General features: G+C 48.3%; 1 protein-coding gene across 1 annotated transcript in view; it reads right to left on the reverse strand.

Annotated features, from left to right (window-relative positions):
- Nucleotides 1-22,311, reverse strand: part of LOC121275757 (IQ motif and ankyrin repeat domain-containing protein 1-like) — a 264,758-nt gene that overhangs the window by 23,852 nt on the left and 218,595 nt on the right. The window contains exons 12-14 of the mRNA XM_041183356.1: nucleotides 16,958-17,033; nucleotides 8,475-8,609; nucleotides 5,684-5,812 (exon numbers count right to left, since the gene is read on the reverse strand). Of these exons, the coding sequence (XP_041039290.1) occupies nucleotides 5,684-5,812; nucleotides 8,475-8,609; nucleotides 16,958-17,033 (340 nt within the window). The remainder of the gene's footprint in view (nucleotides 1-5,683; nucleotides 5,813-8,474; nucleotides 8,610-16,957; nucleotides 17,034-22,311) is intronic.

Below are 22,311 nucleotides of genomic sequence, written 5' to 3' on the forward strand. Positions count from 1 at the left end.
AGCCTTTCCGCCCCTCTGCCTACCATCTTGCCCCCTCCTCCTCTACCTCCTTGCAAAGCCTTTCCGCCCCTCTGCCTACCATCTTGCGACCTCCTCCTCTAACTCCTTGCAAAGCCTTTCCGCCCCTCTGCCTACCATCTTGCCCCCTCCTCCTCTACCTCCTTGCAAAGCCTTTCCGCCCCTCTGCCTACCATCTTGCCCCCTCCTCCTCTACCTCCTTGCAAAGCCTTTCCGCCCCTCTGCCTACCATCTTGCCCCCTCCTCCTCTACCTCCTTGCAAAGCCTTTCCGACCCTCTGCCTACCATCTTGCCCCCTCCTCCTCTACCTCCTTGCAAAGCCTTTCCGCCCCTCTGCCTACCATCTTGCCACCTCCTCCTCTACCTCCTTGCAAAGCCTTTCCGCCCCTCTGCCTACCATCTTGCCCCCTCCTCCTCTAACTCCTTGCAAAGCCTTTCCTCCCCTCTGCCTACCATCTTGCCCCCTCCTCCTCTACCTCCTTGCAAAGCCTTTCCGCCCCTCTGCCTACCATCTTGCCCCCTCCTCCTCTACCTCCTTGCAAAGCCTTTCCGCCCCTCTGCCTACCATCTTGCCCCCTCCTCCTGTACCTCCTTGCAAAGCCTTTCCGCCCCTCTGCCTACCATCTTGCCCCCTCCTCCTCTACAACCTTGCAAAGCCTTTCCGCCCCTCTGCCTACCATCATTCCCCCTCCTCCTCTACCTCCTTGCAAAGCCTTTCCGCCCCTCTGCCTACCATCATTCCCCCTCCTCCTCTACCTCCTTGCAAAGCCTTTCCGCCCCTCTGCCTACCATCTTGCCCCCTCCTCCTCTACCTCCTTGCAAAGCCTTTCCGCCCCTCTGCCTACCATCTTGCCCCCTCCTCCTCTACCTCCTTGCAAAGCCTTTCCGCCCCTCTGCCTACCATCTTGCCCCCTCCTCCTCTACCGCCTTGCAAAGCCTTTCCGCCCCTCTGCCTACCATCTTGCCCCCTCCTCCTCTACCTCCTTGCAAAGCCTTTCCGCCCCTCTGCCTACCATCTTGGCCCCTCCTCCTCTAACTCCTTGCAAAGCCTTTCCGCCCCTCTGCCTACCATCTTGCCCCCACCTCCTCTACCTCCTTGCAAAGCCTTTCCGCCCCTCTGCCTACCATCTTGCCCCCTCCTCCTCTACCTCCTTGCAAAGCCTTTCCGCCCCTCTGCCTACCATCTTGCCCCCTCCTCCTCTACCTCCTTGCAAAGCCTTTCCGCACCTCTGCCTACCATCTTGCCCCCTCCTCCTCTACCTCCTTGCAAAGCCTTTCCGCCCCTCTGCCTACCATCTTGCCCCCTCCTCCTCTACCTCCTTGCAAAGCCTTTCCGCCCCTCTGCCTACCATCTTGCCCCCTCCTCCTCTAACTCCTTGCAAAGCCTTTCCGCCCCTCTGCCTACCATCTTGCCCCCTCCTCCTCTACCTCCTTGCAAAGCCTTTCCGCCCCTCTGCCTACCATCTTGCCCCCTCCTCCTCTACCTCCTTGCAAAGCCTTTCCGCCCCTCTGCCTACCATCTTGCCCCCTCCTCCTCTACCTCCTTGCAAAGCCTTTCCGCCCCTCTGCCTACCATCTTGCCCCCTCCTCCTCTACCTCCTTGCAAAGCCTTTCTGCCCCTCTGCCTACCATCTTGCCCCCTCCTCCTCTACCTCCTTGCAAAGCCTTTCCGCCCCTCTGCCTACCATCTTGCCCCCTCCTCCTCTACATCCTTGCAAAGCCTTTCCGCCCCTCTGCCTACCATCATTCCCCCTCCTCCTCTACCTCCTTGCAAAGCCTTTCCGCCCCTCTGCCTACCATCATTCCCCCTCCTCCTCTAACTCCTTGCAAAGCCTTTCCGCCCCTCTGCCTACCATCTTGCCCCCTCCTCCTCTACCTCCTTGCAAAGCCTTTCCGCCCCTCTGCCTACCATCTTGCCCCCTCCTCCTCTACCTCCTTGCAAAGCCTTTCCGCCCCTCTGCCTACCATCTTGCCCCCTCCTCCTCTACATCCTTGCAAAGCCTTTCCGCCCCTCTGCCTACCATCTTGCCCCCTCCTCCTCTAACTCCGTGCAAAGCCTTTCCGCCCCTCTGCCTACCATCTTGCCCCCTCCTCCTCTACCTCCTTGCAAAGCCTTTCCGCCCCTCTGCCTACCATCTTGCCCCCTCCTCCTCTACCTCCTTGCAAAGCCTTTCCGCCCCTCTGCCTACCATCTTGCCCCCTCCTCCTCTACCTCCTTGCAAAGCCTTTCCGCCCCTCTGCCTACCATCTTGCCCCCTCCTCCTCTACCTCCTTGCAAAGCCTTTCCGCCCCTCTGCCTACCCTCTTGCCCCGTCCTCCTCTACCTCCTTGCAAAGCCTTTCCGCCCCTCTGCCTACCATCTTGCCCCCTCCTCCTCTACCTCCTTGCAAAGCCTTTCCGCCCCTCTGCCTACCATCTTGCCCCCTCCTCCTCTACCTCCTTGCAAAGCCTTTCCGCCCCTCTGCCTACCATCTTGCCCCCTCCTCCTCTACCTCCTTGCAAAGCCTTTCCGCCCCTCTGCCTACCATCTTGCCCCCTCCTCCTCTACCTCCTTGCAAAGCCTTTCCGCCCCTCTGCCTACCATCTTGCCCCCTCCTCCTCTACCTCCTTGCAAAGCCTTTCCGCCCCTCTGCCTACCATCTTGCCCCCTCCTCCTCTACAACCTTGCAAAGCCTTTCCGCCCCTCTGCCTACCATCATTCCCCCTCCTCCTCTACCTCCTTGCAAAGCCTTTCCGCCCCTCTGCCTACCATCATTCCCCCTCCTCCTCTGCCTCCTTGCAAAGCCTTTCCGCCCCTCTGCCTACCATCTTGCCCCCTCCTCCTCTACCTCCTGGCAAAGCCTTTCCGCCCCTCTGCCTACCATCATTCCCCCTCCTCCTCTACCTCCTTGCAAAGCCTTTCCGCCCCTCTGCCTACCATCTTGCCCCCTCCTCCTCTACCTCCTTGCAAAGCCTTTCCGCCCCTCTGCCTACCATCTTGCCCCCTCCTCCTCTACCTCCTTGCAAAGCCTTTCCGCCCCTCTGCCTACCATCTTGCCCCCTCCTCCTCTACCTCCTTGCAAAGCCTTTCCGCCCCTCTGCCTACCATCATTCCCCCTCCTCCTCTACCTCCTTGCAAAGCCTTTCCGCCCCTCTGCCTACCATCTTGCCCCCTCTTCCTCTACCTCCTTGCAAAGCCTTTCCGCCCCTCTGCCTTCCATCATTCCCCCTCCTCCTCTACCTCCTTGCAAAGCCTTTCCGCCCCTCTGCCTACCATCTTGCCCCCTCCTCCTCTACCTCCTTGCAAAGCCTTTCCGCCCCTCTGCCTACCATCTTGCCCCCTCCTCCTCTACCTCCTTGCAAAGCCTTTCCGCCCCTCTGCCTACCATCTTGCCCCCTCCTCCTCTAACTCCTTGCAATGCCTTTCCGCCCCTCTGCCTACCATCTTGCCCCCTCCTCCTCTACCTCCTTGCAAAGCCTTTCCGCCCCTCTGCCTACCATCTTGCCCCCTCCTCCTCTACCTCCTTGCAAAGCCTTTCCGCCCCTCTGCCTACCATCTTGCCCCCTCCTCCTCTACCTCCTTGCAAAGCCTTTCCGCCCCTCTGCCTACCATCTTGCCCCCTCCTCCTCTACCTCCTTGCAAAGCCTTTCCGCCCCTCTGCCTACCATCTTGCCCCCTCCTCCTCTACCTCCTTGCAAAGCCTTTCCGCCCCTCTGCCTACCATCTTGCCCCCTCCTCCTCTAACTCCTTGCAAAGCCTTTCCGCCCCTCTGCCTACCATCTTGCCCCCTCCTCCTCTACCTCCTTGCAAAGCCTTTCCGCCCCTCTGCCTACCATCTTGCCCCCTCCTCCTCTACCTCCTTGCAAAGCCTTTCCTCCCCTCTGCCTACCATCTTGCCCCCTCCTCCTCTACCTCCTTGCAAAGCCTTTCCGCCCCTCTGCCTACCATCTTGCCCCCTCCTCCTCTACCTCCTTGCAAAGCCTTTCCGCCCCTCTGCCTACCATCTTGCCCCCTCCTCCTCTACCTCCTTGCAAAGCCTTTCCGCCCCTCTGCCTACCATCTTGCCCCCTCCTCCTCTACCTCCTTGCAAAGCCTTTCCGCCCCTCTGCCTACCATCATTCCCCCTCCTCCTCTACCTCCTTGCAAAGCCTTTCCGCCCCTCTGCCTACCATCTTGCCCCCTCCTCCTCTACCTCCTTGCAAAGCCTTTCCGCCCCTCTGCCTACCATCTTGCCCCCTCCTCCTCTACCGCCTTGCAAAGCCTTTCCGCCCCTCTGCCTACCATCATTCCCCCTCCTCCTCTACCTCCTTGCAAAGCCTTTCCGCCCCTCTGCCTACCATCATTCCCCCTCCTCCTCTACCTCCTTGCAAAGCCTTTCCGCCCCTCTGCCTACCATCATTCCCCTCCTCCTCTACCTCCTTGCAAAGCCTTTCCGCCCCTCTGCCTACCATCATTCCCCCTCCTCCTCTACCTCCTTGCAAAGCCTTTCCGCCCCTCTGCCTACCATCTTGCCCCCTCCTCCTCTACCTCCTTGCAAAGCCTTTCTGCCCCTCTGCCTACCATCTTGCCCCCTCCTCCTCTACCTCCTTGCAAAGCCTTTCCACCCCTCTGCCTACCATCTTGCCCCCTCCTCTTCTACCTCCTTGCAAAGCCTTTCCGCCCCTCTGCCTACCATCTTGCCCCCTCCTCCTCTACCTCCTTGCAATGCCTTTCCGCCCCTCTGCCTACCATCATTCCCCCTCCTCCTCTACCTCCTTGCAAAGCCTTTCCGCCCCTCTGCCTACCATCTTGCCCCCTCCTCCTCTACCTCCTTGCAAAGCCTTTCAACCCCTCTGCCTACCATCTTGCCCCCTCCTCCTCTACCTCCTTGCAAAGCCTTTCCGCCCCTCTGCCTACCATCTTGCCCCCTTATCCCCACAACCCCTTGCTTAGCCTTCCCTTTCCATTGACCCCAGTGTGTTCATCCTTCCCCATCCCACCCCACCCCACCCCCTTCCCTGGTTGAAACGCTGGTTTCTGGTTGCTCAGCCCTGTCTGAGTACCATTACACAGCGGTGTCGCTCTGGACAATGGTGACACTCACTGGGAACAGGCAACTCCACCTCCCCCCCCCGCCCCATCCCCCAGTTGCAATACTGGTCAGTGTCTGAATGTTGACCCCTGAGTACCGCTGCACAGTGGTGTCCTTGTGACTACAGAGTCTACCCCAGGGAGCGTACTAACCTTCCAGCCCCAGCAGTGTGGCGCTCCACTGGCATCCCAACGAGGCTGGCGCAGTGCTGTGGCAGGTAGGCTATTGCACTCACCTTGAATTCATCAGTGAAGTGAGATCCGAGATTCAGACAGACATGATTTCCGGATGATGTGATGCAAGATTGGGAGGTGGCAGGTGATTCCAGCAAGCAGTGTTTTAATGAGCATTCATGAAATCGTAATGAGAGCAAGTGGCATTAACATCATTACTTAGCAGGCACCTGATCTGCCATTAACCCGCCATCGGGAGAATTGCAAACTATTTTTATGCTGGCGGGTTTCTGACTTTCTGCGTCCGCTCTCACCTGCCAGGAACCCAGTCGTGGGCAGAATGGGAAAATTCCACCCTCAGAGTTTGCAAATAGTCTGGCTCAAAAGGTGCAGAATGGTGAAGTATAATAAAGAGGAATAGAAGATGATCTTTATCCTCACCTGTCCTTCAGGAGTAATTCCTTATTCAGCAACTTTTCCATCAGCCCTCCCTCAATCTGATCAAGTATCCTGCTGACTGCTTGAAACATATTCACCTCCATCATGTCAATCACAAGCATCTTCCCAAACCTTGAGAAAAATACATAATCAGTCAGCTTTCCATCTCTGTTCTCTATCTCTGCTCTCCATCTCTGCTCTCCATCTCTCCTCTCTATCTCTCCTCTCCATTTCTCCTCTCCATCTCTGCTCTCCATCTCTGCTCTCCATCTCTGCTCTCCATCTCTCCTCTCCATCTCTGCTCTCCATCTCTGCTCTCCATCTCTGTTCTCCATCTCTACTCTCCATCTCTGCTCTCCATCTCTGCTCTCCATCTCTGTTCTCCATCTCTGCTCTCCATCTCTGCTCTCCATCTCTGTTCTCCATCTCTGCTCTCCATCTCTGCTCTCCGGCTCTGCTCTCCATCTCTACTTTCCATCTCTGTTCTCCATCTCTGCTCTCCATCTCTGCTCTCCATCTCTGTTCTCCATCTCTGCTCTCCATCTCTGCTCTCCGTCTCTCTGCTCTCCATCCCTGCTCTCCATCTCTGCTCTCCATCTCTCCGCTCTCCATCTCTGCTCTCCACCTCTGCTCTCCATCTCTCAGTATCTTTTTGCTCTCCAATCTCTGCTCCTGCATCCCTCTGTTCTCCATCTCTCTGCTCTCCATCTCTCTGTTCTCCATCTCCCTGTATCTTTCTGCTTTCCATCCCTATGCTCTCGATCCTTTTGTTCTCCTCTCTCCATCTCTCTGCTCTCCAATCTCTGCTCTCCACCTCTCTGTATCTCCCTGTTCTCCAATCTCTGCTCTCAATCCCTCTGTTCTCCATCTCTGTTCTCCATCTCTCTGTTCTCCATCTCCCTGTATCTTTCTGCTTTCCATCCCTCTGCTCTCGATCCTTTTGTTCTCCTCTCTCCATCTCTCTGTTCTCCAATCTCTGCTCTCCAATCTCTGCTCTCCATTTCTCTGCTCTCCTTCACTCTCAGCTCTCAATTCCTGTGTTCTCCATCTCTCTGCTCTCCATCTCTTTGCTCTCCATCCTCCAGCCCTTGCACTGCTCTCTTCTCCATCATGTTGCCCTTTGTTGTTTTACTCTCCATCACATTGCAGTGTGTGACAGTGTCCAGAGACCCAGGCTTTGGGGACACGGGTTCAAATCCCACCATGACAGCTGGTGGAACTGAAATTAAGTTAGTAAATCTGGAATATTAAAAAAAAGCTAGTTTCAGTAATAGCGACCATTACACTATCATTGATTGTCGTAAAAACCCATCTAGTTCACTAATGTCCTTTAGGGAAGGAAATCAGCTGCCCTTACCTGGTCTGGCCTACATGTGACACCAGACCCACAGCAATGTGGTTGACCCTCTAATGCCTTCTGAACAAGAGCAATTAGGAATGGGCAATAAATGCTGGCCCAGCCAGCAACACCCACATCCCATGAATAAAAGAGAAATAAAATGCTGACCTTGACAGTGGTGCCTACCTCCCATGAAAGAATGAAAGTGTCAGTGTGTAACAGTGTAACAGGGTATCTTTGAAGGCTTTTCTTTGTCCCTTTGCCCCTGAAAGCTGGGCATTTGAGTGTTGAAAAAACAGAACGTGGCACAAAAAGTACTATTCAGCTATCCAGTCTATTGAAGTTGATTTTGCAGGAGTTTTACCTGAATGCTTGTGGAGCAGGATTCAAAAAGGAAATTAGTGACAGTGTAACACGCAGCAGACAATCAGCATGTGATAGTGCAACAGGCAGTCAGTTAGTGTGTGACAGTGTAACAGGCAGAAGGCAATCTTTTACAGTCAGTCAGTGTCCGATAATGTAAAAGGTAGCTGTCAATCATGTGTGATAGTGTAACAGACAGTTGTCAGTGTCTGACAGAATAACAGGTACTCAGTGCCTGACAGTGTAAAGGGCAGATAGTCAATGTCTGACAATGTAACATGCAGTCGGACAATATCTGACAGTGTAACAGGCAGTCGGACAGTATCTGACAGTGTAACAGGCAGTCAGACAGCGTCTGACAGTGTAACAGACAGATAGCCAGTGCCTGACAGTGTAACAGGTAGAAATCAGTGTCTGAGAGAGTAAAGGGCAGATAGTTAGTGTCTGACAGCGTAACAGGCAGTCAGAACTTGTTAGACGGTATAACAGGCAGTCAGTGTCTTGACAGTGTAAAGGGCAGATGGTCAGTGTTTGACAGTGTAACAGGCAGTAGGATCTTGTCTGACAGTGTAACAGGCAGTTAGTGTCTGTTAGTGTAAAGGGCACATGGTCAGTGTCTGAAAGTGTAATAGGAAGTCAGTGTCTGACAGTGTAACAGGCAGCCAGACCTTGTCTGACAGTATAACAGGCGGTCAGTGTCTGACAGTGTAACAGGCAGTCTGACCTTGCTTGACAGTGTATCAGGCAGTCAGTATCTGATAATGTAAAGGGAAGATGGTCAGGGTCTGACAGTGTAACAGGCAGTCAATGTCTGACAGTGTAAAGGGCAGATTGTCAGTGTCTGACAGTGTAACAGGCAGCCAGACCTTGTCTGGAAGTATAACAGGCAGCCAGTGTCTGACAGTGTAAAAGACAGATGGTCAGTGTCTGACAGTGTAACAGGCAGTCAGTGTCTCACAGTATAAAGGGCAGATGGTCAGTGTCTGTGTAAGTTTCAGAGTGATTAATTCCGGCGACAGTTCATGAGTACTATTTGAAAGCTATGATGCTGATCGCACGGCTGTCAATCCCTAACCCAAACTAGTTGATTACCTTATAGCTCCAAGGAGTCCGAGTCGAAGAACCTCAGGCTGCATGTGACCAGGATTGAGAGCATTGTAAAAATTGGTGTCACGGTACCGCAGGAAGGTGCTGGCTTGGCCAGATCGGTCAATGATGAGCGGCCACCTGAAACACAGGGGTGAGGATTGAACAGGCGCCCATAGCCAGGGAAGTCTAGTAAGGGTGTGGTGAGATGTTTTGCTGCCTATTACTGCAGCAGCACATGTCACATTCCCAATTCTAGAGCACAGTCTCAGGTTTCAACATGTTGTTATGGAATCATAAGGTCATTATGGCACAGAAGGAGGCCATTCAGCATATCGTGTCCATGCCAGCTCTCTGTAGAGCAAACCAGTTACTCCAGTGGTGGAAAACCTGTGGCCCGTGGGCTGCTTGTGACCCATCAGGGTTCTGCGTGTGGCTGGTGAGACATTTTGTTGCCCACGCGCATGGTTGCCAGACTCCGCTGGTTTCCCTCTGCCTAGTTTTTTCCTACCAGTATTACTAAAATGATATGCACTCGGGAGATGGTGGACTGGTACTCTAGAGAACCAGGGTAACGCTCTGGGGACCTGGGTTTGAATCCCACCACGGCAGATGGTGAAATCTGAACTCATTAAAAATCTGGAATTAAAAGTTTAATGATAACCACAAAATCATTGCCAAGTGTCTCCAGATCCACGGCAATGTGGTTGACTCTTAAATGCCCTCTGAATTAGGGATGGGCAATAAATGCTGGTCAGTGATGGAAAACAAAAGCACAAAGCGAGGGCAGTGAAGTGAGGGCACAGAATTAAAGTGATTTGCAAAAGATGCAAATGTGACTTGAGAAAAATCTTTTTCACACAGCGAGTGGTTCGGGTCTGGAATGTGTGGTGGAGGCAGGTTTAATCAAGGCAGTCAAGAGGGCATTGGATGATTATTTAAATAGAAACAATGTGCAGGGTTATGGGGACCAGGCAGGCACTGTGAGGTGCATGCTGATTGCCCATAACATTGACTGTCAGAGCCATACACTCCATCAGATTCCAACCAGAGTGCCGCTACAATGCCTGATTTCAATCTTGCGGCCCACTGAGATGATAGAAGGGCCACTCATGTAGCCCACTCACTAGCCTAGGACTGAATTATTCCCAATCCTCCCGCTCTGTCCCTGTAGTCCTGTAACTTTATGTCCTTCAAATCCTCATCCAATTTCCCTTTGAAATCATTCATTGTCTCCACTTCCATCATCCTCCATTACCACTTTTGCATAAAATGTTCTGCCTCACATTCTCCCTGTATCTCTTGCCCAGAATCTTAAATCTGTATCCTTAGTCCTTGTACCACCAGGTAATTTGAATAGCGTTTCTTTGTCTACCTTATCTAAGTTTGTCATAGACTTGTGCACTTAAATGAAATGTCCCTTCAATCTTCTTTGCTCCAAGGAGAGCAGCCCCAGGTTCACCAAACTAATCTCATAGCTAAAATCCTTCATCCAATTGCAGAATCACAGAATTGTTACAGTGCAGAAGAAGGCCTTTCAGCCCATTGCGTCTGCACCAGCTCTCCGAATGAGCATTATGACCTAGTGTCATTCTCCTACCTTTTCCCCATAACCCTGCACATTGTTTCTAATTAAATAATCATCCAATGTCCTCTTGAATGCCTTGATTGAACCTGCCTCCACCACACATTCCAGACCCGAACCACTCATTGTGTGAAAAAGCTTTTTCTCAAGTCACATTTGCTTCTTTTGCAAATCACTTTAAATCTGTGCCCTCTCATTCTCAATCCTTATATGAGCAGGAGCAGTTTCTCTCTATCTACTCTCTCCAGCCTCCTCATGATTTTGAACTCCTCTATCAAATCTATTCTTAGCCTCTTCTCTCCAAAGAGAACAGACCAATCTATCTTCATAACTGAAGTTTCTCATCCCTGGAACCATTTTTGTGAATGTTTTCTGCACTCTCCCATTGCATTCACATCCTTCCTAAAGTGTGATGCCCAGAACTGTACACAATACTCCAACTAAGATGTCCGACACAAGTTCAGAGTAACCTCCTTGCTCTTGTACTCTATGCATCTATTAATAAAGCCCAGGATACTGTATGCTTTATTAACTTCTTTCTCCACCTGTCCTTCAAGCTATAATGACTAATGCACATATACGCCCAGGTCCTTCTGCTCCTACCCTTTATTTCAAGTTGTCTGTCCATGTTCTTCTTACCAAAATCAATCACCTCACAGTTCTCTTCATTGAACTTCATTTGCCACCTACCTGCCCACTCCCCCAACTTGTCTATGTCCTTTTGAAGTTCTACACTCTCCTCTCAATTTACAATGCTTCCAAGTCTTGTATCATCTGCAAACTTTGAAATTGTCCTCCGCACACCAAGATCTAGATCATTTATATATATCAGGAAAAGCAAAGGTCCTAATTCTGACCCCTGGGGAACTCCACTAAAAGCCTTCCTCCAGCCCGAAAAATATTAATTAACCATTATTCACTGTTTCATATCCCTCAGTCAATTTTGTATCCACGTTGCTACTGCCCTTTTTATTCCACGAACAATAACTTTTCTCACAAGTCTGTTGTGTGGCACTGTGTCAAATGCCTTTTGAAAGTCCATGTACACCACATCAACAGCATTACCCTCATCCACCTTTTCTGTTACCTCTTCAAAAAACTCCAGCCAGTTAGTTAAACACCATTCTCCCTTAAGAAATTCATGCTGACTCTTCCTAATTGACCCATATATTTCCATGCGACTATTAATTCTATCTCGAATAATTGTTTTTAGAAGCTTCCCCACTGACTGAAGTTAAACTGTAATTGCTGGGCTTATCCTTACAACCTTTTTTGAACAGGGGCGTAATGTTTGCAATTCTCCAGTCCTCTGGCACCTCCCCTGTGTCTAGGGAAGACTGAAAGATTATCGCTAGGGCCCCTGCAATTTCTACTCTCACTTCCTTCAATATCGTTGGATACGGTCCTGGTATCAACTTTAAGCACCAACAGCTTAACCAACACTTCCTCCTTATCAGTTTTAAACCCTTCTAGTGACAGAGTTCCCTCGTCTGTCACTATGGCCTGGGTGGTATCTACCTCCTTGGTAAAGACGGATGCAAAGTATTCATTTAACATCTCAGCCATGGCCCCTTCGTCCATGAGTAAACTCCCTTTTAGGTCCCTAATTGGCTCTACTTCTCCTTTTACCACGCTTTTACTATTTATACGCCTATAGAAGACTTTGGGATTCCCCTTTCTGTTGGCTGCCAGTCTTTTCTCATAATCCTTCTTTGCTTCTCTAATATGCTTTTTCACCTCCTCTCTGAACGTTCTGTATTCCTCTTGGTTCTCCTGACGTGTATTACAATTTTTCTTCTTTATCTTAATTTCCATCTCTTTTTTCATCCAGGGAGCTCTGGATTTGTTTGCCCTACCTTTCCCTTTCGATGGAACATACCTTGACCATTTCTTCTTCTTTGAAAGTAGCCCATTGTTTAGCTACAGTTTTTCCCACCAGTCTTTGGTTCCAGTCTATCCGTCCCAGCTCCCTTCTTGCCCTATTGAAGGGGGCTCTCCCCCAGTTAATTATTCTTACTCTGGATTGCCCATTGTTCTTTTCTACTGTCATCCTAAATACAACACAATGATCATTGTCTCCTCAATGTTCCCCCACTGACTATTGAGCTACTCAGCCCATCTCGCTTTCTGGAACCAGGTCCAACACTTTCTTGTTGGACTGGACACATGCTGCTGAGAGAGGGAGATGTGTAAGGTTTAGTCCTTGCAGCCAGCTGCAGTTTCTAACTCTCTCTCTCGCAGGTGGAAACCAATCCATCAGTTGCACAGCCGAGACTGAGCGGTGAAAAGCAGATATTTGTGGGGATGGTGAAGGTGGGAGAAGATGGGGAGCAAACCGAGGAAAGTAATGCCCAGCCCAGCCCAGCACAGCCCACTAACCCGAGCCACAGAGCCCACCCCCCAAGCCCGAGTCTGGAGCCCAGCTCCCCCCCCAACCCGATTCTCTAGCCCAGTTCCCCCCCAGTCCAGCTTGAATATCTGTTCTTTCCAAATTTTTTTTATTCATGCACAGGATGTGGGCTTCTCTGGCTGGGCCAGCATTTATTGCCCATCTCTAATTGCCCCTTGAGAAGGTGGTGGTGAGCTGCCTTCTTGAACCGCTGCAGTCCATGTGGTGTAGGTACACCCACAGTGCTGTTAGGGAGGGAGTTCCAGGATTTTGACCCAGTGACAGTGAAGGAACGGCGATATATTTCCAAGTCAGGATGGTGAGTGACTTGGAGGGGAACTTCCAGGTGGTGGTGTTCCCATCTATCTGCTGCCCTTGTCCTTCTAGATGGTAGTGGTCGTGGGTTTGGAAGGTGCTGTCGAAGGAGCCTTGGTGAGTTCCTGCAGTGCATCTTGTAGATGGTACACACACTGCTGCTACTGTGTGTTGGAGGTGGAGGGAGTGAATGTTTGTGGATGTGGTGCCAATCAAGTGGGGCTGCTTTGTACTGGCACCACAGCCACAAACATTCACTCCCTGCACCATAGTCTGAGAGAAACAAGAGGGATTGCCTTATTCAGCGATGGAGGTGAGCCTCATCTATCCATTTCTCCAATCCAGGACCAGTAAACCATTCTCACCTGTTAAGAATCATATGCCTTTTCAGCCTATTTAACTTACCTATCATTTCTAAACTGTTGCTTCTTAATAAACTGCTTTAAGATCATTTACCACTTTAACCCCTTTTTGGCCATTGAACCAAGATCTTATGGTGCAGAACCCATTTCCAGCTGGCACCCTTTCTAATGATCAGCAAGAGCCCAAACGGCCTTGCCCACTGCTCTGGGGCACACGCGATGCCAGGAGGGTGACACCCCCTGAACTGGCAAAGTTCTTAAAACAGATATCTCCCTAGTCCATGATGGGCTGCTGCAGCTTTAATTTCACAGGGGTAATCTATGATAGGCATTCATACCTACGTTTAGAAACTTTTCTGACTGTCATGACTCTCCCCAACATGGTCCTTGCCTGTTATGAGGAATATCTAGTTCATGTTTCCTGTTAATATTTTAAGAGATAATGTTTAGTTCTGGCAAGATTATTGCTGTGAAGGGAAGGTAACCAAAATGTTGGGCTGTGAGACTGCCAAAACATCTCAAGAAATGGTAGTTCAGAAGGTTCCCCACGTTTCTTAAATAGAGTCAGAGTAGAAGAGATGGAGCTGTAAAAGGGTAGGAGGGCTTACTTAGCTAGTGAACTGGAGAGGTGATGTCTACACTGCTTGCAAAGAAGTGCAGTCCAGAGAGACGCTGTGTACTGAGAGATAGAGATAAATTAGTTTAAAAGCATTCAGTGAACCCTGAAAGAGATGTGTGAAGCTTAAGAAGGTGCTCTGTTTTCAATTGACCAGAATGTTCTGCATCAGGGGAAGAGGTTGATACCAGAAAGGTGCTGTTGTTAACAGGCTCCAGGCAGTTAGGGATGATGGAAATCATGGGAGCCATTTACTCCAGCCAGGAGACTGGAGTTTGGAGAAACCCAGGGCAGTGTCAGCTTAGTGAGGTGAGCAGTCTGGGAAAGAATAAGACGTGTGCTGGTAATTAGAGGTGGGATTTCAGCTTTGTGAATCCTGTGGAACGCAGTCTCAGGAAGTGACAGTGAACCATCAGGAGGTGAGCAGTCATGGAGGCAGTCCAAGTTGGAGTGGCTTTTGAGAGAATTTAGAGGTTAGATCGTTGAAAGTGAAGTGCTAAAACCCCTTATGAGGGATACACAGTTTGAATGGAATTTTGTGATTCACAGTGGCTAATGATGTCTGAATGGGCTGCTGAGAAATCCATGGGATCTGTCTTGGTTGTGTGTGCCATTAATGTACAGTGTGGTGTGTTTGACGACAGTTTCCCTGTTAATTCAAATTTAAGTGTTAATTCTGAATGGTGGAGTATAAGATATGTATTGTAGATTGTTTTACTTTTCTAACTTTGTATAGTTAAGTTTGTTTTGTTTGTTTTAAACCATGAAATCTTGGTGCTTTATTCTTCTAGTGGGTAACCAGGATTTTCAAATGATGTCTACTTAAATAAACGGTTACTGGTCCCTAACTGGATTGTAAAACTGTCTTCAGCTGGCCTGAGACAGGCAGTTATGGAAAGCTGCCCATCCACAGAATAAAAACAGAAAGTTTCCAGAAATGGGCTTTTAACAAAGTAGTGCTGCCTGTCATGAAGCTACTAATATATAATGTTATTGGAAATTATTATTTTTTTAAATAGAGGTTTAGTTTGTGTGTGTGTGTTGATTGGATTAAAGCCAGCTAGTCTGGGTACTTTGATGTATAGTAGTTTTGTGATGTAAACACAGAGGTAGAGGACACTTCCGTTTTGTTGAATAAAGCGTTCAAAGACTGGGGGTGAAATCTTGCACTTAAATAGGAGCCACCAATCAATGTTTATATTACTAATAAAATTGATCCTATGAAAGGAGTTTTATTGTTAGAAGAGGTGGAGTTCAAAGGGCCTGGTGATACAATGAGAATTTACATTCAAAGAGAAGTGCTGGGTATAACAGGAGACAGTTTTGTGTGTGCAGGGCAGAGACATGTAACATCAAAGCAGCTGGAAGCCTACAACTGTCTGCAAAGGAGCCAAGGTGAAAGGAACCTCATTTTGAATTTGTAAGGTGAAAATGCTCTGCCTGGTGTTTGGTTAAGTCTATGTGTTGTTGTTGCCTTAATGGAGATTAGTTTGGGAATTTGTTAAGAGTTATGATAGTAGTAATTTGTAGCCATGTGTATGTTTTTAACCCGTGTAAATTAATAAATGTCTCATGTAGTTTGATATAAAAACCTCTCGAGAACTGGTAGTCTTATTCCTAAATTTAGAGCTACACCTCAAACATACCACTTGAAAATATAGGTTAAGACAGTTGTTTAAAGTTTCCCTCTGGGACAGTCTTTACCAACTGCTGTGTCATAACACTGCCAGACATCCTGCTTCTGGGAGTGCACTCCACATTGACCCCATGATGATTGCTGACACTGGAAATGGAGGCAGGATGCTCCATTGCACAACGCCACCACCTCTTTTTCAACTGCCCACCTCTTTTATAAAAATAGAAAATGCTAGAAAATCTGAGCAGGTCTGGCAGCATCTGTGGAGAGGGAAACAGGGTTAACATTTCGAGTCTGTATAACTCTTCTTCAGACCTACAGTCACATCTTTTATTTGGAGGAAGTGCAGCTATTAACACATTCTGCAAAACACCTGCCTTAGTCGTTAACGCTACCATTAACGCTCCTTTTGTCCTGTATCCATGACATCTTTGCCAAATCTCTCCTGAGCTCCCACCTTTCCCTGACCTTCTATTTTGCTCCACCTTCTCTCTTCAATAGTATAAAACCCATCACATTTCTACCTCTCTTCAGCTCTGAAGAAATCATGTGGACTCAAAACATTAACTCTTGTCTCTCTCTCCACAGATACTGCCAGATCTGCTGAGATTTTCCAGCATTTTCTGCTTTTATTTCAGATTTCCAGCATCTGCAGCATTTTGCTTTCACCTGATTGGGGCCCCTGAGGTCTCGGCCTGAAACCCTGCAAATTTATATCTCTGAATCTCTATATCCTCAATCCTGAATTCCTGTCCCTGAAACTCTGCATATTCTCAATCCTAAATTCCTGTACATTTCTGGACCTGATTCCCTGTAAATCTCTGATTATAAATCCCTGTATGTTCCTGATCCTGAATCCCTGAAAATTTCTGATGCTAAATCCCTGTTTATGTCGGTCCTAAGTCCTTAGAGTTTAGAAGCATAAGAGGCAACTTGGTCTAAACCTTTAAGATCCTGAGGGGTCTGGACAGGGTGGATGTTTCCTCTTGTGGGAAAATCTTGAACTAGGGAAAAACTGTTTAAAAATAAGGGATCGCTCATTTAAGACAGAGATGAAGAAAAATCTTTTCTCTCAGAATCTTTGGAACTCTTCCTCAAAAGGCAGTGGGAGCAGAGTCTGAATATTTTTAAGGCAGAGCGAGATAGATTCTTGGTTAACAAGGGGGTGGAAGATTATCGGGAGTAGGCAGGAATGTGGGGTTGAGGTTACATTCAGATCAGCCATGATCTTATTGATGGAGGAGCAGGCTTGAGGGGCTGAGTGGCCCACTCCTGCTCCTAACTCATACGTTTGTATGTTTGTATGTTCTTGTTTATTCCCGCCCTGAATCACTGTCTTTTCAATGTTGTCTGTTCAATTGGAAAGTCGGAGAATTAGGGAGATTGAATTAATAAAGATTTGCATTTATATTGCACCTTTCACAACCTTAGGGCATCCCAGAATTCACTGTGATGGGCCTGTCATAGAAGAGCAGGCTCCAGGGGAACACTCCGACTCATGTACACTAAGTCCATCAGCACACATACTGCTTCTGACTGTGAAGTGGGATCACTGAGAGGAGCAGATTGGATATTTAGGCTGGTACCTGCCATCCTGCTTGATCTTGTCGCCAACGTCCTTCATGAGCACATCATCCAGCTCACGGATGTGGCACAGGGTTCCTACAGGCCTCAAGGGTGCTTCTGGGGAAAGAAAGTCATTTCAAGCAACATGTGAGAGACTGTTGGAGATTCCTTACTGGAGAATGCTTTTAATAGGCTATCAATGGCTGGAACTTAGCCCTGCTGGCTTCTTCCCAGTTACTTAGTGAGCGACCTGCATTCTCTTAATCATCAATTGTCTCTTTTCTCATTCATAGAATAATAATAACCTTACCTAAGGAAGGATATGTTTCTCACAGTGCAGCAAAGGTTCACCAGATGGATGTCTGGGACAGCAGGATTATTGTATGAGGAGAGATGGATTCGATCTGGCCTGTGTTTACTGGACTGGAGAATATGGGAAGCGATCTCAATGAAACATATAAAATTTTGACAGAGCTGGACAAACTGCATGCAGGGATGATGTTTACTATGGCTGGGGGATCTAGACAAAGGGGTCACAATCTCAGGATATGGGGCAGACTATTTAGGACTGAGATGAGAAGAAATTTCTTCACTCAGAGGGTGGTGAAACTGTGGAATTTTCTACCACACAAGGCTGTGGAGGCCAAGTCACTAAATATATTTAAGAAGAAATTAGATAGGTTTCTGAACTCCAAAGGCTTCGAGGGGTATGGGCAGAAAGCGGGTGCTTGACGCTGAGATAGAGGTTCAGCCATGATCATATTGAATGGCACAGCAGGCTCGAGGGGCTGCATGACCTACTGCTGCTCCTATCTTCTATGTTGCTAAGCTTCTAGAGCACAGACAGAGGATAGAAAGAGGATACTCAGCCCAATCGGCTGAGTCATTGAATAGATTCAAAGCTGAGATACATTCTTCAACTATAGGGGGGTCAAGAGTTCTGTGGGGCAGGCAGGACAGTAGAGTTGAGGTCAAGATCAGACTGGCCATGATGTTATTGAATGGTGGAGAGGGCTCAAAGGGCCAAATTCTTTTCTAGTCATTCACAGGATGTGGGTATCGCTGGCTAGGCCAGCATTTATTGCCCATCCCTAATTGCCCTTGAGAAGGTGGTGGTGAGCTTCATTCTCATTGAAGGTGGCAGGTCTTGTGGAAAGAGCAGTAACAAAGCATATGGTATCCAAGGTTTATTAACAGGGACATTGAGTACAAGAGTAAGGAGGTCATGTGAAAATTGTATAAGACACTAGTAAGGCCTCATCTGGAGTACTGGGTCCAGTTCTGGGCACCTTACTTAAGGAAGGATGTGAAGGCATTGGAGAGAGTACAGAAGAGATTCACTGGAATGATTCCCAGGATAAACAACTGCAGTTATTATGAAAAATTTGAGCTTGGGTCTTGGAGAAAAGGCAGCTGAGAGGAGGTATCCAAGATCCTGAGGGGCATGGACAGAATAAATAGTGAGAAACTATTCCCACTCAAAAGAACATCAAGAACTAGAGGGCACAGATTCAAAATAACAGGCAAAAGGAGAAGTTTATTTTCTTCATTCACTGGATGTGGCATCACTGGCTGGGCCAACATTTATTGACGGTCCCTCGTTGCCCTTGAGAAGGTGGTGGTGAGCTGCCTTCTTGAGCCGCTGCAGTCCATGTGGTGTAGGTACACCCACAGTGCTGTTAGGGAGGGAGTTCCAGGTTTTTGACCCAGCGACAGTGAAGGAACAGTGATATTTTTCCAAGTCAGGATGGTGAGTGACTTGGAGGGACACTTCCAGTTGGTGGTGTTCCCATCTATCTGCTGCCCTTATCCTTCTAGATGGTAGTGGTCATAGGTTTGGAAGGTGCTGTCTAAGGAGCCTTCGTGAATTCCTGCAGTGCATCTTGTAGATGGTACACACTGCTGCTACTGTGCGTTGGTGGTGGAGGGAGTGAATGTTTGTGGGTGTGGTGCCAATCAAGTGGGCTGCTTTGTTTTGGATGGTGTCAAGTTCCTTGAGTGTTGTGGGAGCTGCACTCATCCAGGCAAGTGGGGAGTATTCCATCCCACTCCTGACTTGTGCCTTGTAGATGGTGGACAGGCTTTGGGGAGTCAGGAGGCGAGTTACTCATCACAGGATTCCCAGCCTCTGACCTGCTCTTGTAGCCACAGTATTTATATGGCTAGGCCAGTTCAGTTTCTGGTCAATGGTAACCCCAGAGTGTTGATATTGGGACATTCAGTGATGGTAATGCCATTGAACATCAAGAAACGATAGTTAGATTCTGTCTTGTTGGAGATGGTCATTGCCTGACACTTGTGTGGTATGAATAGAACATAGAAACTAGGAGCAGGAGGAGGCCATTCGGCCCTTCGAGCCTGCTCCGCCATTCATTATGATCATGGCTGATCATCCAACTCAATAGCCTGCTCCCGCTTTCTCCCCATATCCTCTGATCCCTTTCACCCCAAGAGCTATATCTAACTCCTTCTTGAAAACATACAATGTTTTAGCCTCAACTACTTTCTGTGGTAGCGAATTCCACAGCCTCACCACTCTCTGGGTGAAGAAATTTCTCCTCATCTCAGTCCTAAATCCTAAATGGTCTACCCCATATCCTCAGACTGTGACCCCTGGTTCTGGACTCCCCCAACATTGGGAACATCCTTCCTGCATCTATCCTGTCTAGTCCTTTTACAATTTTATAGGTTTCTATGAGATCCCCCCTCATTCTTCTGAACTCCAGCGAATATAATCCCAACCGACTCAACCTCGCCTCATATGTCAGTCCCACCATGCCAGGAATCAGTCTGGTAAACCTTCGCTGCACTCCCTCAATAGCAAGAACATCCTTCCTTAGATATGGAGACCAAAACTGCGCAGAATATTCCAGGTGTGGTCTCACCAAGGCCCTGTACAATTGCAGCAAGACATCCCTGTTCCTGTACTCGAATCCTCTGGCTATGAAGGCCAACATACCATTCGCCTTCTTTACCACCTGCTGCACCTGCATGCTTAACTTCAGCGACTGGTGTACAAGGACACCCAGGTCTCGTTGCACATTTCCCCCCTCTCAATATATAGCCATTCAGATAATAATCTGCCTTCCTGTTTTTGCTACCAAAATGGATAACCTCACATTTATCCACATTATACTGCATCTGCCATGCATTTGCCCACTCACTCAGTTTGTCCAAATCACACTGAAGCATCTCTGCATCCTCCTCACAGCTCACCCTCCCAACCAGCTTTGTGTCATCTGCAAATTTGGAGATATTAAATTAGTTCCCTCATCTAAATTATTAATGTATATATTGTGAATAGTTGGGGTCCCAGCACCGATCTCTGCGGTACCCCACTAGTCTCAATACACTAACCCCAATCCCGTGCGCATTAATTTTAAACACTAATCGCTTATGTGGGCCTTTGTCGAAAGCCTTCTGAAAGTCCAAATAAACCACATCCACTGGCTCCCCCTCATCAACTCTACTAGTTACATCCTTGAAAAATTCCAGTAGATTTGTCAAGCATGATTTCCCTTTCATAAATCCATGCTGACTCTGTCCGATTCTGCCACTGTTTTCCACGTGCTCAGCTATTAAATCTTTTATAATGGACTCTAGAATTTTCCCCACTACTGACGTCAGGCTGACTGGTCTATAATTCCCTGTTTTCTCTCTACCTCCCTTTTTAAATAGTGGGGTTACATTAGCTACCCTCTAATCTGTAGGAACTGTTCCAGAGTCTATAGAATCACAGAAGATGATCACCAATGCATCCACTATTTCTAGGGCCAATTCCTTAAGTACTCTGGGATGTAGATTATCAGGTCCTGGGGATTTATCAGCCTTCAATCCCATCAATTTCCCCAACACCATTTCCCTACTAATGCTGATTTCTTTCAGTTCCTCCCTCTCACTAAACCCTGTGTTCCCCAACATTTCTGGTATGTTATTAGTGTCCTCCTTTGTGAAGACAGAACCAAAGTATGTATTTAGTTGGTCAGCCATTTCTTTGTTCCCCATTACAAATTGCCCTGTTCCCGACTGTAAGGGACCTACATTTGTCTTCACCAATCTTTTTCTCTTCACATACCTATAGAAACTTTTACAGTCAGTTTTTATGTTCCCCGCAAGCTTACTCTCATACTCTATTCTCCCCTTCTTAGTCAATCCCTTGGTCCTCCTTTGCCTAATTCTAAACTGCTCCCAATCCTCAGGTCTGCTGTTTTTTCTGGCCAGTTTGTATGCCTCTTCATTACATCTAATACTATCTCTAATTTCCCTTGTAAGCCATGGTTTGGCCACCTTTCCTGTTTTACTTTTGCGCCAGACAGGAATAAACAATTGTTGCAGTTCACCCCCCATGTGCTCTTTGAATGTTTGCCATTGCCTATCCACCGTCATCCCTTTAAGTAACGTTTCCCAATCCATCATAGCCAACTTGCGCCTCACACCATCATAGTTTCCTTTATTAAGATTCAGGACCCAAGTCTCAGAATCAACTATGTCACTCTCCATCTTGATGAAGAATTCTATCATATTATGGTCGCTCATCCCCAAGGGGTCTTGCACAACTAGATTGCCAATTATTCCTTTCTCATTACACAATACCCATTCTAGGATAGCCTTTTCTCTCCTTGGTTCCTCAAGGTATTGGTCCAGAAAACCATCCCATATACACTCCAGGAATTCCTCCTCTACGGTATTGTTACTAATTTGATTTGCCCAATCTATATGCAGATTAAAGTCACCCATAATTACAGATGTTCCTTTATTGCATGTGTCTCTAATTTCCTGTTTAATGCCATTCCCAACATCACGACAGTTTGTGGGTCTATATACAACCCCCACTAATGCATTTTGCCCCTTAGTGCTTCTTTGCTCTACCTTTATAGATTTCACATCGTCGGAGCGAATATCTTTCCTCACTGTTGCATTAATTTCGTCATTAACCAGCAATGCAACTCCACCACCTTTTCCTTTTTGCCTGTCCTTCTTAAATACTGAATACCCCTGGATGTTCAGTTCCCATCCCTGTTCAGGCAGGGTACTCAAAGGTCTCTTGGTGGCAGGGGTATTGGAGGGTGGTCTCTGTATGTGACCGCACACACAGCCTCAAGTTAGGGAGAGGTGAGATCCATATGAGGCATGGGTTCAGCTGGGAGGGCAGGGATGTCCACAACAATCACTATGGGCTCCAGGGTTATTGGAGGAGGCTGGAGAGTGACCAGATGGAGGTCTACTTGCACATTGTAGGGTTCCAGGATGGTCAGAGGGATGTGAAGCGTGACAGGGGGAGGCTCAAAGCTGGTCTGGAAGTAGAAGTGCAGCACCACCATGTTGACACTCCGAATCAATGAGGCAGTTTAAAAATGAAACTAGAAAAAGTTTG

The sequence above is a fragment of the Carcharodon carcharias genome, chromosome 3, assembly GCF_017639515.1.
Source record: "Carcharodon carcharias isolate sCarCar2 chromosome 3, sCarCar2.pri, whole genome shotgun sequence".
Taxonomy (NCBI): domain Eukaryota; kingdom Metazoa; phylum Chordata; class Chondrichthyes; order Lamniformes; family Lamnidae; genus Carcharodon; species Carcharodon carcharias.